Genomic DNA, 14,853 nt, shown 5'->3' on the forward strand with positions numbered 1-14,853 from the left:
TCATTATTTCATTTCATTATTGCTCCTACTAGCACACAAGCAATGTGCTCATGGCTGTTTCAGTTAATAGTTAATAGTTGTTACATTTTGTATCAGTTGATGCTTTGGAATGTCTTTCAAGGGCAACTCTATATTTTTGTATTGGACACCTTATTTTTTAAAGATTTTGTATTTTCAAGCCTACTAGTAACATATTTCTTAAACTAATAGTTTGCAGATTTCATATTTTGTTTTCCAACTTTCCTCAGCCAAACATTCTTTCAGCATTCCTTAGCCAAGAAGAAAATGAATCTCTCAGTTGTTGTTGTCTGAATAGTCATCAACATTGCACTTCTGCTTTTAATATTAGAATAATGTCAGTCTATTACCTGACTCCTATATCTGAACCTTGTTTATCTCAGGAAAAGGAAATCACTTCATTATTAGTAAAATCTCTCATACATGTTCTAAGTTGGATTCTGGTTGTAACATAGACTTAAGCTAAGGTTGTAACATAATCCCCCTTAACTTCTGTGTGAAGTCCTTATGAGAAATCATAGCATTGGAACTGGGTGACATCCATATATTGATGACACCTTGCTCTATCTCACTATTCAAATTTCCCTGTGCTGTCATAGAGGTCTTGAGTCACTTGCCGACTAATTTGGTTAAATGGCTAAAAGAGAATCAATTGAAACTGCATTCTGTTAAGATGGAAGAACTCTTTGTTGGGAATGATGAAACCTTAAAGGACATCCTATTTCTTACCTTTGATGGAGTTCAGCTGACCTGTGCTGATTTGGTTAAAAGTCTAAGAGTTATAATGTATCCAGCATTACTGCTGGAGAAGGAAATTACTACAACTGCAAAAATTGCTTTCTTCCAACTTTGTCAGGCCTGGAAGATATTCCCTTACCTTGATATTCCCTTACCTTGGACCCATGCTATATTAACTATTGTAAAGCACCCTGTATAGGACTGTGGTCGAAGTCAACCAGGAGAGAAGTCATGAATGCTACAGCTCAATTATTAGGAGCTAGATACTATTTCTGCATTCATGACATTAGCTGCCATCAGCTTCTTGGTTCAATTCAAATATCATATTCAGAGATCTAGAGAAGGGTTCCCTAGTCTTTTTTCGCCTGCAGGCACATTCTGACACAGCAGGGTGGGCACAAAAAAATGGTTGCCAGAAAATGGCTGCCACAAACTCACATCAGTAACACTTGTGCTGTGGTGGCAGCTGGTGCCAATTTTTTTTTAATTGTACAGTTAATCAAATCTTCACCAGTCAGTCAGAAGCCTTGTTAGGCAACAGAACTACCTGGCCTGATACACTTTCTAAAAACACTTGGCAGGCTCCAAAAAAGGTTTTGGCAGCAGTATAGGCACTCATTTTGGGGACCTTGATCTAGAAACTAAAATTTTGTTTAACATGGGGCTTGTTTGATTGATGGATTTGTTTTATTGGTTTTCTTGTAATTTATTTTTAGCTCAAAAAAACCTAGGCCATTCAGCAGAGCCAAATAACTTGGTGCCAGATAGGTTTCAGCTTTTTTTGGCCGCTTCATATAAACAAAGGTATTATCCAAGGCACTCATATCACTTTCAGTGACTTTATATGTACTGGCCTACCCAACAGCAGCTTCAACAATACTATTTGCCCTATGTCACACATAGTACCAGTTGAGAAAACAACACAATAAGCAGAAGCAAACAAAGGGAGGACTGAGGGAGAAGCACTCCCATCGTGTGCCCTTTTGGGTGGGAAAATTCTGGCATGAGACAGAGGGGATGGGGAGTGCTCTTGGTGCTTTGAATCTTCCAGAAAGCTGTAGAGTCTTCATCTCCACAGCTACCGTGCACTTGTGCAGTTCCATGTTAACCTGCACAAAAGACCACTCCATAAACAACAGCTACAGGTAAGTGCAACTCTGTTTTCCTGTCTATACAATATGCAGTAGTTGCTTTGCAGTAAAGTATGTTTATTAGTCTCACTGTAGGTAATGACTGTTTTTACTATAGTTTTTTTCCCCACTGGAAAATGTACAGCTACAGTTTAGTCAATGAAATACATGCAGAAACAAGAATCACATCAGCATTCAATTATACCATATCTAAGTATAAAACGCTATTTAGATTTTTATTAGTTCCTTGTTCAATTTACACATTAGAACTGTGAATATCTTGGTTGAGGCTTAAATAAATATACATTTGTAACTTCAACAGAGCAGACTTAGTGTGGTATGTGTGACAGACGGTAGGTTGTCCTTCCCCTGAAGGGAAAATCAGCCACTCAGATGAGCCCACAGTTCTGCTCCAGGATCCAATCACTTTTGGGAAGGGGGATGCGATGTTGGAGAAGGGAGAGTTCTGCCTCAGAGAGACAGCACTGGCAGCTTAGGTCTGACTCAGGAAAAAGATTAGACAGAGTGAAGGGTAGCTCTGCCTGGCAGTGTGGCCGAGGGGTTCAACAGTATCTCTGGGAGAAAAGAGAGTGCTCATTTGTTAGGCCTGTCTTTGGGGATGAGCAAACCTTGTTCCATTTAATCTGACTCTGGGGAAAGCGCAGGCTGGTGTGGGTGGAATCCAGTGTGTGAAAGAGGATTCAGCCAAGTAACTGGTCAATAAAAAAACTATTTGTGTCTGAAAGCATTGTAGACAAATCTAAGTACTCTTCTGAAGTCATAACTAGTTTAATTTTTTGTGCCTCTGCCAGTTTCTGTTATATCTGCCTGGAGATATGTGCTACTGGTTTGTTCCTTTAAAATCAACCTGTAAATAATTAAATCTTCTTAGTTTATATATTAATCCAGGCTTAGTGACCTCAATAATCTTCTTGGGGACCACAAAAGTTACCCCACAGCAGCAAACCCGAAGTCTGTACTCTTGTTTTCTGTAGAACCCATGGAAACTGAGGGAAAGGTTTATAGTTCGAGACGAACTTAGATCCCCAAAATCTTAGGAGGCTGCTTGGATCCCCTCACTAGGAAAAACAAAGAAGCTTGTCAGTATGTCTTATTAATTTCCTGCTTCATGCATTCCCTTTGGAACATTGACTTAAAATAACTAAAAATATGTATGCCTCATTGCATCCAGACTCCTTTTGATAAAGGTTTGCCTGCCTTGGCTTTGTTCAGATTTATTATCTGGGATGTCTTAACTATGTTTTGTGGTGTTTGGTTGATTTATAAAAGGGAGGAACAACTGAACAAGTCCCTTGTTCCTAAGAATGGAATGTCCAAAAATGGAACATTCTATTTGAGTCACATGTCGCATGCCAATATTGATACTCCCTTTGGCTGCTACTTTTTACAATAATTGCTATGATGTAGTTGGTTTGTTCTTATGCAAGGGCTGAAGCTTCAGGAATGAATTCCTTGTTTGGCTCGGCTGTTTGGCTTCCAATGAGACAAAGGAAGTAAGTTGATACCTTTTATTGGATTAGCATGTGTTAGTAAAAATGTGCAATTTTTTAGACGCTGGAAATCTTGCACATTCATGCCAGAAAAATATGGTCATATAAATCACCTTATCTACTTTTATGTTCATTCTTTAAAACCAACATGGCAATTACATAGCAAACATTTCATTTTCAGTGGGTAAAACCCACATGCATTGGATACTAGATGTATTAGGGCTTCCCTGGAGTATTCTGATTACCTAGATCTCCTAGGTTGTGACCTTAAGAGCCTTATCCAAAAGGGGGGGGGGGGTAAATCCATTCATGGGAGCAGTGGGATGGCCACACTGATAGATTTGCCCCCTCTGGGACACTTACCCTGGCAGAATGGTGGAACCACCACTGCACAGAAACTGCTTCCCTCCCCCAGTGCTGGGATGCAGTGAGGGATGTGGCACAAGTGTCCCAGTGCTCCTGCCGCTGCAAACTGGTGCAGCAGGGGAAGTCTAAGGGCTGGCCAGGGAAGGAACCAACATTAGTTGGCTTGGTCCTGGCAGTTTCCTGGTTTATACTGGTGGGGTAGAAAAATGTGTTCATTGTGTACATCACTTCCCCTAATAACATTATAGTCAGCTTATTGACAACCCCAAAGATGTTCACCTAATGCCTGCTGTCTGTAGTTTCACACTTAGCCCTCCAAGAGTGCAATATATTCCCATATCTGGATGATTGGCTATTGGTAGAACACTTCCCTCAGGAACTAGAACAGCAGGTTACTACTACAATCAAAACCTTGACTGAACTGGGGTTGATGATTAATCTCAGCCAATGGCTACTTGCAAGTTCTTGGATTGGCCATACAAGACAACCTTTCTGGTTGTGATCACCTCAGTTAGGAGGGTGGGGGACATGAAAGCCCTAGGGTCCGACCTTCCACTTACCAAATTTCACACAGATAAGGTAGCCTTAAGGCCTGGCCTAGATAATCTTTCCAAAGTGGTTTCCACCTTCCATTTGACCCAAGATACAGTATTATCAGTTTTCTTTCCACACTTTACATCAGATGCAGAAAGAACATTGCATTCATTAGATGTGAAAAGTACTCTCTAATTCTATGTAAAGAAGGGAAGAAAAATATCCATGCAGAAGCTTTACAGATGGGTCTCTAAGGTCCGGAAAGCCTACAACTTGGCAAATATCTAATGCGATTTCGAGCTCACTCTACTAGAGTGCAAACAGCTACTGTGGCCTTTCTTTGCATTGTCACCATTGCAGATATTTGCAGTGCAGCCATGTGGTTTTTCCTGAATGCATTCATCCGATATTATTCTGTCGATATGAACTCCAGAAGAGAAACCGTTGTAGGGAGAGCAGTATCACAGTCATGCGAGTAGAACAGCCACACACCCAACTCCGTTATATGATTAGACTTGCTACTGTTCCATGTGGGACTGCATAATAAGACCACAAAGATGAAAGACAGTGTTGCACTTACCTGTAACTGTCTTCCATTGAGTGGTCTTTGCTGCAGGCACACATCCCTCCTTCCTTCCCCTCTGTAGGCAAATTGAATGTACAGTCTGGACTTCATCTTATTCTTGTGGTGGTGAGGGGAAAACTAAGGGAATAGTGCTCCCCACTTTTTTCTCACGTGATTGAGGAGGGAGCGGGAGGGAGCACTCTGCAAAGCAGAACATTCAAGAAAGCTTGCTATTGTTCTCTGTGGGTGGCCTGCACAGAACTCATTCGATGAACAGCAGTTACAGGTAAGTGCAACGCTGTTTTTCTTCTGGTTTACATTTACTTGAACTTAGTAACACAAATCTGTTATTTGCATGGACTTTAAACTCTTTAGGAATGTTGCTTAGATTGTATTTTGGCAGTACGAATGTTCTGGTGTTTTTCTTTAGCTTTAGTCAGATTTTTATATTAACAATTCATGGTCTGTACCACGGTCAGCTCCTGGTCTTGTTTTAGAAGAGAGAATAGTGCTTTTCCATCTTTTGCTTCCAATTATGTAATCAATCTGATTTATATACTGACTGACAGGTGATGTCCATGTATACAATCATCTTTTGGGTTTCCTGAAGTATGTGTTTGCAGTGAACAAATTGCTGTCCTCATAAAATTCTATATGTCACTCTCCTTCTCCATTTCATGCTCCTTGCCCAAACCTATCAACAGCATTTGATTCTGCTTTGTTTTCTACTTTTGTGTTCCAGTTATCTATCATTATCAACACATCCTGTTTATGTGGGTATTCAGTTTTTTCCTGGACATGCGCACAAAACCTTTCCATTTTTTTCCTTATCAGCATCTGTATTTGGGGCATCAGCTTGAATGGTAGTTATGCTGATAGGCTTTCCCTGAAGTCTGATAGATATTATTTGGTCAGACTTTGCCTTATAGCTCCTGACTGCCTGTGCTACATCTCACTTCACTGTTAAAGCAACTCAGTTTCTTCTGGTTTTACCTTTCCCAGAGTGAAACTCTTTGTAATTTTCTGACTGAAAATGTCCTCATCTAGTCCACTTCAGTTTGCTCATGCCCAGGATTGACATGTTTAAATGTTCCATTTGCTGACCCACCGGTCTGTTTTTGATTGGCACTGCCAGACATGAACCTTGGAGTTGCTCACCCAAATGTCCAAAAGTGCAATAGCCCAGCACCTTTAGTCATTCCGGGAGCCCAAAGTTGACTCCGCATAGTGAAAGGCCCCAAAGAGTGTCAAGGAAGAGGCTGCCTTAAAGAGGCTGACTTCAAATCCAGAGCAACATATCACCTTTTAGCTTTAGTCCAATTGTGTCATTGAATGCTGTCATTCATACTTGTCCTCCATTCTTCCCCTGTAACTGATTGAGTGCCATCTGACATGGGTGTACAATTTTTCAGCACTTTCAGGATGCAGTTACTTTACAAAAAGAAACAAACCTTCATTCATGGCGATAATAAGATGATATAAGGATTGTTATGTACAGAATCACCTGTAGAGGGTTCCTTATCAAGTGCATTAACACTTCCCTTGAAGAAGGCAGATGAAAACACGGCAATCAGCGCGAAGCGTTTGGGACGTACAACGGAGCGGATTGAAATATATACAACTGAAAATGATGAGAAATTTGACTGCCCTTGAATTGGGACGGTATCTATAAGTAATTCAAGCCACCGATCCAGGATTTTCATTAATTGTTATGAACTTGTATTGCAGTCACAGCGGGTGACATTGACACAATAATATTTACAAGATTATGGACATTGTTGGTTTAACAATTGCATGATTATGAACTTGAGAGAAGGTTGTCTTGTAATAAATTGTTGCATGAATTGGATTTAAAGTGGAGATATATGTGTTATGGAGGTATAATAGTTTGATAAGTCTAATAGCCAACAATTTGGCATACTTTACAAGTAACTAATAGGTAATATAAATTGCTTGAGCCAGCGCCTATGTGCCATGTGTATTTGTGTATCTTATATTGTCTATAAAAGATCCTCATCCACTGTCACCTTCCACTGCTGCTGCTGTCCACTAGCCATCCTTAAATGATTCCTCAGACCCCCATCTCCATTGGAACAGCCTGTTCTCTTCTGCTGATGTGACCATTTTTCCCTGAAGGATGTGATACATCTTACAGTGCAATCCAGTTCCACGGTGACCAGGGCATAGACATGACACCACAGGGGCACAGCCACATCTCCTCCTAAGGGGTTTCAGGTAGTACAGGGAGCATAAAAACAAAAAAAAAACCCCCTTCCTGGTTGACCTGAAAACCCATATTGCTGCTCAGTGGGCTATTTGTTTTATTTATTTATTTATCATTTGATTTAGAAACCGCCCACCCCCGGCCACACTAAAATATGGTGTGCATCATTGGGCAGCATAGGGGACCTTCCCGAGTAAACAACCACCCCCAGGAATGCCCCCAGACCTCCCCCCCTAACACTGGCAGGCACTTCTGCGGCACAGGGACAGTTTCCACATTTGGGTTCTGTGGAGTTGCCTGACACCCATTGCCATTGTGAATGACCCCCCCTCCCCCCGCTTATCTGCCCTTTGTCATGGCATAAGCTGTACCTGCTTTGACATGGGAGTGCATGGTTTCCACAGTTGTTTCAGCCCCCTTGTGGGCTGTACTGTTAGCCTTGTGACTGAGCTTAGAGCATTCTAGCCATGAATGACTCTGCTAGGAGTTTAGCCTCTTTGCTATTGGAATTTTGAATATATTAACTTCCCTTTTTTGAACTTGTATGTCAGTTGCTTTTGGCTCAGGCTTGTGCTCTTTCATTTGGAGCAAGTTTCATTCAAGGCAGTGAGGATTATTCCCAGGGAAATTTGCCAAGGATAGCAGTCTTTAAAGAAAAACCAGTAGATACATGTGAAATGATGATAGTAGATAGTAGATACAAGTGAAATGATGATAGCATATATTCAGTATCAGTAACATTATCTGGCAGCTGCAAATGGAGCAGTGATCATTTTAAACGTTACCCCAAATCTTAAGTGGTAATTGCAATCTAGGAAAACTTGAGGACTTGGGTGTGGGGAATTTCCTCTGTCCCTATCTCAATGCTACCTCTGCTTGTTCTCCCTTTCTTTAGTGGTGCCTGTGACCTCTTCCCTTTCCCTATTTCCTTCCTCTCTCCCCCTTTGCATTTTTGGTTCTTCCATTTGGCTGCCACTTTGCCTCCAGTTGCTTATTGTCTTCTGCTCGTGGTTTCTCCACCCCTCCCAGTGCAGCCTTCATGTCTTCTTTGAGTCTTTTCTTTCTGTTTTAATTGTCAATGTGTAAGTATGTATGGAAATAATTTTTTTTGCTCTTCCAATGATTTATCCCCCCTTTTCCCAGTTTTTGTATCTTTTTGAAAAATTGGGGATTCTCCCATGTTTGTAGAAGAATCGCACCTTCCATATGTGTCTCCGTTGTGCAGATGTTTTTTGATCCACATGCTGGAAGGATTTGAATTAGATACAAGATATGTCTAAAAGCATCTGCGTAAGCCGCAAGATAGTTTGAGTATGTCAATGGAAAGGCAAGAATACATTTAATAAATAATATCAATTAAGAGAGTATGATGAATTTAAACCCTGTCATTATTGTTGCCCTTCCAATAGCCAAATCTGCTTCTGAGAAGCTATTTGACCAATAGTATTCATTAATGTTTTGCGATCATCTGCTGGGACTGATGAATTATAAAAAATGCATATTTGCTGCCTACCCTGTACCTCTGAGGAGAGCATTTGCTAAATGTGGCATTTTGAGACTGGCTTTTTTCGATAAAGCTTGGGTTATTAAAATTGGCTTTTAAACGGAAAGAAATCATGTAAATACATTGGTGTGTAGATAAGAACCAAACAGAGATAATAAATGGATTTAATTTAGGAGTGCATAGTCTCGTCTGATAATAATAAAACAGCATGTCCCTGCTCTGAATACTAACTGCATGTTTCACTTTCAGGCTTTTACATCCTGTTCTATGTAAGACTATAGTCTGTTGAAATGAAATGTGCAGTGGCTTCAGTATTCCACAGGGTGTCATAAGGTGGTTGTGAGAACCTTTATTAATGCTGTAGAAGGATAGGCGCATGCTGTCCTTTCCTTTAAGCCACCAGCCAATACCAAATTTGGAAGTAACCAAGACATACAATAGAACATAACAAGTTCTCAATTTCCAAGTGTGTATATTTTTTCAGGATTTCCATAAAATATAAACTCATTAGCAGAAACATTACAGATACTTTTTCAGAGGGGAAGGATTCCACAGAACCTATTCTTTATACTATTTGCATGCAAAAAATTTGCTTTCTTTCTAAAACAGAAGCAGTGATTGTATAATATCAAATCTGGGGCGGGGTGTGTGTCTAATGATTCTTCTCAATAGTAGACTCATAATGGCTTGCTGTCACAGTGCATGGCCAGACTTCTTCAGATGATCTCACTGCTAAATTATATAAATAAAGAAGTGATATGGCGACAGAAAAAGTAACTGAAATTAAAAAAAAGTATTTGGTTTTGTCTTCCATGCCCTACTCAGGTTTGATGCAGAACAGAGTAGTATTTTTCTCCCAATTGCTGGTTCTTTGGTCACAAAACTTTTTGTACTGTACCACCATGTTTGCAAGTGATGCATAACCTGATCACCAATGCATAGGGTTTCCTGTGTAAGTAGGTTCAGTGTGTTCTTTTTTGCTAGCTTTTAAAGATGATTTATGCATGCCATGACTTTTAGTGATTTTAGATTGTTGTAGAGCACTTCTAATTTCTCTGTTAAATGTTTTATTGTGCTTTTCTTGCTTTCTTTGATTTTTAATGCTGGAGTTAGTTTGACAGGTGAATGTGTCAGTTTGTTATTAATGCTAGGTTTTCTGTGATATTGTTTTAATTTTGCTTAAATATTATAAGCAATCCACTTGCTTGGGCCTAAATATTGTCCAAATAAAAATGTGCTGTGATAAAGAGTATTCATTTCCTGTTATATACTTTCGTGTATAATGTAACCTACATCGGCCATAAGGGCTTTGAAAAAGTAAATACTGTAAAGAGTGGTCTATTTTTTATCTCATATGAGTAATTTCAAGTTTTGCCTTTATTAAACAGCAATAACTAATGTTCATTTTCTCATCCTAGCTTTTAGATTTAAAATGGGAAGTAAACCATCATTATACCTTTCCCAAGTCTTGTAAGCAAAGTAAGCCAGTGAAAGCTTAACTTTGACTCTTGTAGAATATAAAATCTGGTGCAATGATTCCAGCAGAAGTGCAAAAAAGATATCATGTTCCTAAGCTTTACATTATGAACAGGCTTTTTGCCTGAACTGAACCAGGCTCTCCTGAGTGGCAGAGCTGTGCCATGTGAATGACATTTTCACCTATTTGTAAGTCTTGTTTGTCAATCCCTCACCACCAAATACAGCATTGCTCCTGGAAAAAAGTGTTTGTGGACAAAGGGATTTTCACATTACAGCACACTTTTGGCTTTGAATTACTGTGTGCAAGACTACCATGAGGGTTAGGGTTACCAGCTCTGGGTTGGGAAATACATAGAGATTGGGAGGGGGGGGGGTAAAGCCTGAGGAGGGTGGGGTTTGGGAAAGGGAAGGACTTCAATGGGGTATACTGCCATAAGGTATACTTTCCAAAGCAGCCCTTTTCTTCAGGTGAACTGATTTCTGATGCCTGGAGATCAATTGTAATCCCAGGGGATCCCAAACCACCAACTGGAGGTTGGCAATCCTGTGGTTCAATTCTAATGTTATATAATAGTACTGTTGTGCAGCCTCTAGTGAGTTGTATTCTGTCCTGCGCCAGCAGTTCTCTTCATCCGTTACACTGGCTAAACTGGGCAGTTCAGGAGAATAAATGAACATAAATCAAAGATTGTAGTTAACACCAGTGTATTTAGTGTGGTATCCTTAATAATAAGTTTATTATATTTTCTACTATTTTATAATTGTCAAAGCAGGATAGAATTCTGATTTCAAGAAAGATTCTGATGCCAGAAAGATATGGAAGAAAACTTCAATGACAAGAAACAAGCAGCCAGCAAACAAATGCATATGCCTTGTTTTATTTTTATCGGGATGATTTGGGAGTCTGTTTCATCAGAAATCAATGATGCATAATCTTTGCAATTTTTTTAAAGATTGAAAATCTTCAGGAACAACTTAGGGATAAAGACAAGCAGCTGACCAACCTGAAAGATAGAGTAAAATCATTGCAGACCGATTCCAGTAATACTGACACTGCTCTAGCAACGTTGGAGGAAGCTCTGTCAGAAAAGGTAGGACCTGGCATTTTAAAATTTCTCTTGAAGGATACTTCAACTGGTTGAAGTTTTGGCTGTTGTGTACAAACAAGTTCTGATAAGTCATCTGTTCATGTGTGCAACGTTAACATTGGATAAAATACTCAGTAAATCCCAGCTCCAGCTTCTCTGAGTAGGAAAGTTTTTATACAGCTAACCGATCCCACTTGCCAAAAATATCCAGATACTTTCTAAGTGTCTTGACACTGGAAATGATAACATGAGTATGAGGAGTTTAGCTATACTATGCCTTCATTCACAGCATCTACGGCTTTGTTGGTAAAAAGTTGGAGTCACTGTAGTCTTACTAAAAATAAGGAGTTTAATATGCGTGATGTAGAGCTTTCTGTCACTTAAGTTTAGTTCCTGCTTGGTAGGTTAGGGCTGTAGGGGGATAGATAAATGCACTAGTTCTTGCCAATGCAAATAAGATTAGAAAGGACACATTGTTGGGATTTCATCATGTTGGTGGTTCATCAATGAAATCAGGGTATATTAAGTATGCTAATATGTGTTTTCATTGTCTAACTCCTGGTGATTACACTTCAATTCATCTTCGTTTTGCACTTGAAAATGTTAGCCTTTAATAAATACAAAATTAAAAGTGTGATTAACACCTATAATGTTAATGGGATCAGATTTATATCATTAGGGTAATGGTAATAGTTTTGACAGAAACTTCCAGCTAAGCAAAATACATTTTTATAAACTGCAATTTTATAAATAATTCGTAGAACAAATTATAACACACAAATCTGGGGGCTCCTGTCCTTCCAGTCCAGTCAAACAATGTATCATTTTCTGACAGATAGGCTTCCATTTAAAAAAATTAAACCAATTATTTTAACAATGTAAGATGTTATCTAACTGGACACATGCCTTTCTCAAATAAATGACATGTTGGGCTTCCTTTCCTACATGAAGTTTCAAACAAAATGAATATGCTTGATTGTGGATTTCACTGCCCTCAGCTAATCCTTGTAAACCCAGAGTGTCTGTGGTAAAAACTGTAATGGGCAGATTGGCGCTTCATCAGCTTCAAGTCTATAGCATGAGAGGCAACAGACTGAATAATATGGGTGGTTTGAAGGTGAAAGTTTGGAAACTGGAGCTTGGGAGCTGCTTATGAAACTTTCTATTGTGCATTCAGAAAGCATCATTACCTTATTCCTTTTCCCAACCCATTTTTTTCAAGTAGTACTTTAAAGGATTTTTAATAAAGTATTTATTGATTGTGGTTGCCAGTTTGGGATTGAATGTAAAAATTTAAACTTTCCAAGAACACAGGAATCAGGTGTGTCAAACATATTAAATATTTCATCATAATATGCTCATAGGAAGGGGTAGTAATTAATGTTATAATAATATATTTCTTCTTTTTCGTACTGAATACTGTCAACTTCTGTTTGGCTTACATCCAGTGCCTAAATGCATCTAAATTTGTTAATTTTAAGAGATGAATCTAAGTCTATAGTAGCTCAGTTTATGTTATCAATTCAATTTTCTCTTAAACCTGTTTACAGATAAAAGTGATCACCACTGGAATGCAAAAAGCAGGGAGAGATCTTATTTAAAATAAGATCAGGCTTCTATCACTTCCAAAATTTGCTGTTAGAAAAGCAGTAGCTAATAATACCTGTTCTATAACAACATTCTTACTTCAAGATCATTGGTCTTAGAGCTGATTATTTTTCTATGTCAAAAAGGTCCAAATGTATATGCTTGGAAGGTCCCTCGACTGAGACCTTATTACTTGGTTAAATAAATGTCTTCACTTGAATGTTAAAAATTTCATAATAATATTAAACTTTAGTTATATGTTTGCACATCTAACACAATGCAGCTTTTACCGTAGAACTGATCAACCAGGAGGTACTTTCGTGTTGTGTACTATATTGCATTACAGGAGAAAAGAGCAAAGCTTAGTAGAGAAACACAAATATTTGCAGTCTGATAAGTCAGTCCACTGCTACCAGTCAAAATGAAGCACTCATATTTACTCCTGAGTACACCTCACATTTGATTTCTGCAAGAGAGACCCTGACTGGTCCTTCCAACCCACAGAAAAGATTGATGGCTTAGCTTGGACATCAGCATAATAATGATAACTACCTATCCAATAGGAAATGGAGAAGTATAGCAGTGAAAGTTGGCATGGAAGCCTAGCTGTAGAATCCTAAATACATTTTTTCTGGGAGCAACCCCCACCCATTGAATAACATGGGAGTTACTTCTGAGTAAACCTATTTACACATTGGGATTTCCTCTTTGATCTGAGACTGCAAATGCCTTAACAGACCAGGTGATCGGGAGAAACAGCCACAGAAGACCATTGCTTTCACATCCTGCATGTGAGCTCCCAAAGGCACCTGGTGGGCCACTGCGAGTAGCAGAGAGCTGGACTAGATGGACTCTGGTCTGATCCAACTGGCTTGTTCCTATGTTCTTATGATGTAGTCAAAATTCAAGTGGAATCAGCCTTGGGGACCCTATTTGGGCAAAGGAATGGCAAAGAAATATTTTCAATCATTAAAAATAAAAATTCAGCTTTAAAACTAAAACTTTAAAAATGGTTTCTTGTATAATGCAGAACAGCATTGGGAAAGAGGCAGAAGCACATGTGATGTAGGTATGTAGCCAAATAGCTTTGCATGTCAGCTTACTAAGGGCTCACTGACTCACTTGTTTTTGCCACCTGCTTGGGTCTACAAAAGCAGGCAGTGAGGCGATGGGTATCAAATGCCTGACAAATCAAGTATATTGTCTGATGGGCTACGTTGAGCTTGGTGGATCTGAAATACATTTCCTGAGCTGCCATCCCCGTTTTTTTGGATTGTGGTCTCATTATTAACATCTTACCGTTGAGAGAAAACTCAGTTCCCTCTGAAATGATAATATACACATTTTTGCAGCTGCTGGTTCAAGTTATAAAGATTAGTTTATATTTTCACTTTTTAGGAGAGAATTATAGAGCGATTAAAGGAGCAGAGGGAGAGAGATGACCGTGAAAGGCTTGAAGAAATTGAATCCTTTAAAAAAGAAAACAAAGATCTGAAGGAAAAAGTTAATGCTTTACAAGCAGAGTTGACAGAAAAAGAGGTCAGTATTTGCAATTAGGTAAATGTTTGTATTGCTGCGAGTCAAGGTATGGGATAGGGTTATACAGTAATTGAAAAATGGTTAAAATCCAATGGACTTGAAACATATGTCCCAAACAGTGTGGTATACTGTTCAGTTGGACTAGAATCTGGAGTTGGACTAGAATCTGAGAGATCCAGATTCAAATTCCTACTCTGCCATGGAAGCTTGAGCTAGTCACTCTCTCCCAGCACAACTTATCTCACAGCATTGCTGTGAGGATAAAATGGTGGACAGGAGAATACTATGAGCCATCTTGGATTCCTATTTAGATGAAGAAGTTTGAATTCATACCCTGCCTTTCTCTCTTGTAAAGAGACTCAGAGGGGTTTACAAACTCCTTTCCCTTCCTCTCCCCACAACAGAACCTTGTAATGTTGATGGGGCTGAGAGAGTTCCAAAAACCTGTGATTAGCCCAAGCAGGAATATAGGAGTGAAGAAACAAATCTGGTTCACCAGATAAGACTTTGCTGCTCATGTGGAGGAGTAAGGAATCAAACCCAGTTCTCCAGATTAGAGTCCACCTGCTT

General features: G+C 39.2%; 1 protein-coding gene across 10 annotated transcripts in view; it reads left to right on the forward strand.

Annotated features, from left to right (window-relative positions):
- The window catches only part of ERC2 (ELKS/RAB6-interacting/CAST family member 2), a 660,221-nt gene that overhangs the window by 238,907 nt on the left and 406,461 nt on the right, over nucleotides 1-14,853 (forward strand). For all 10 annotated transcript variants that reach the window (XM_048488070.1, XM_048488069.1, XM_048488071.1 and 7 more), the window contains 2 exons: nucleotides 11,023-11,160; nucleotides 14,143-14,283. In XM_048488070.1, coding sequence (XP_048344027.1) covers nucleotides 11,023-11,160; nucleotides 14,143-14,283 — 279 coding nt within the window. The remainder of the gene's footprint in view (nucleotides 1-11,022; nucleotides 11,161-14,142; nucleotides 14,284-14,853) is intronic.

This window comes from Sphaerodactylus townsendi, linkage group LG03, assembly GCF_021028975.2.
Source record: "Sphaerodactylus townsendi isolate TG3544 linkage group LG03, MPM_Stown_v2.3, whole genome shotgun sequence".
Taxonomy (NCBI): Eukaryota; Metazoa; Chordata; class Lepidosauria; order Squamata; family Sphaerodactylidae; genus Sphaerodactylus; species Sphaerodactylus townsendi.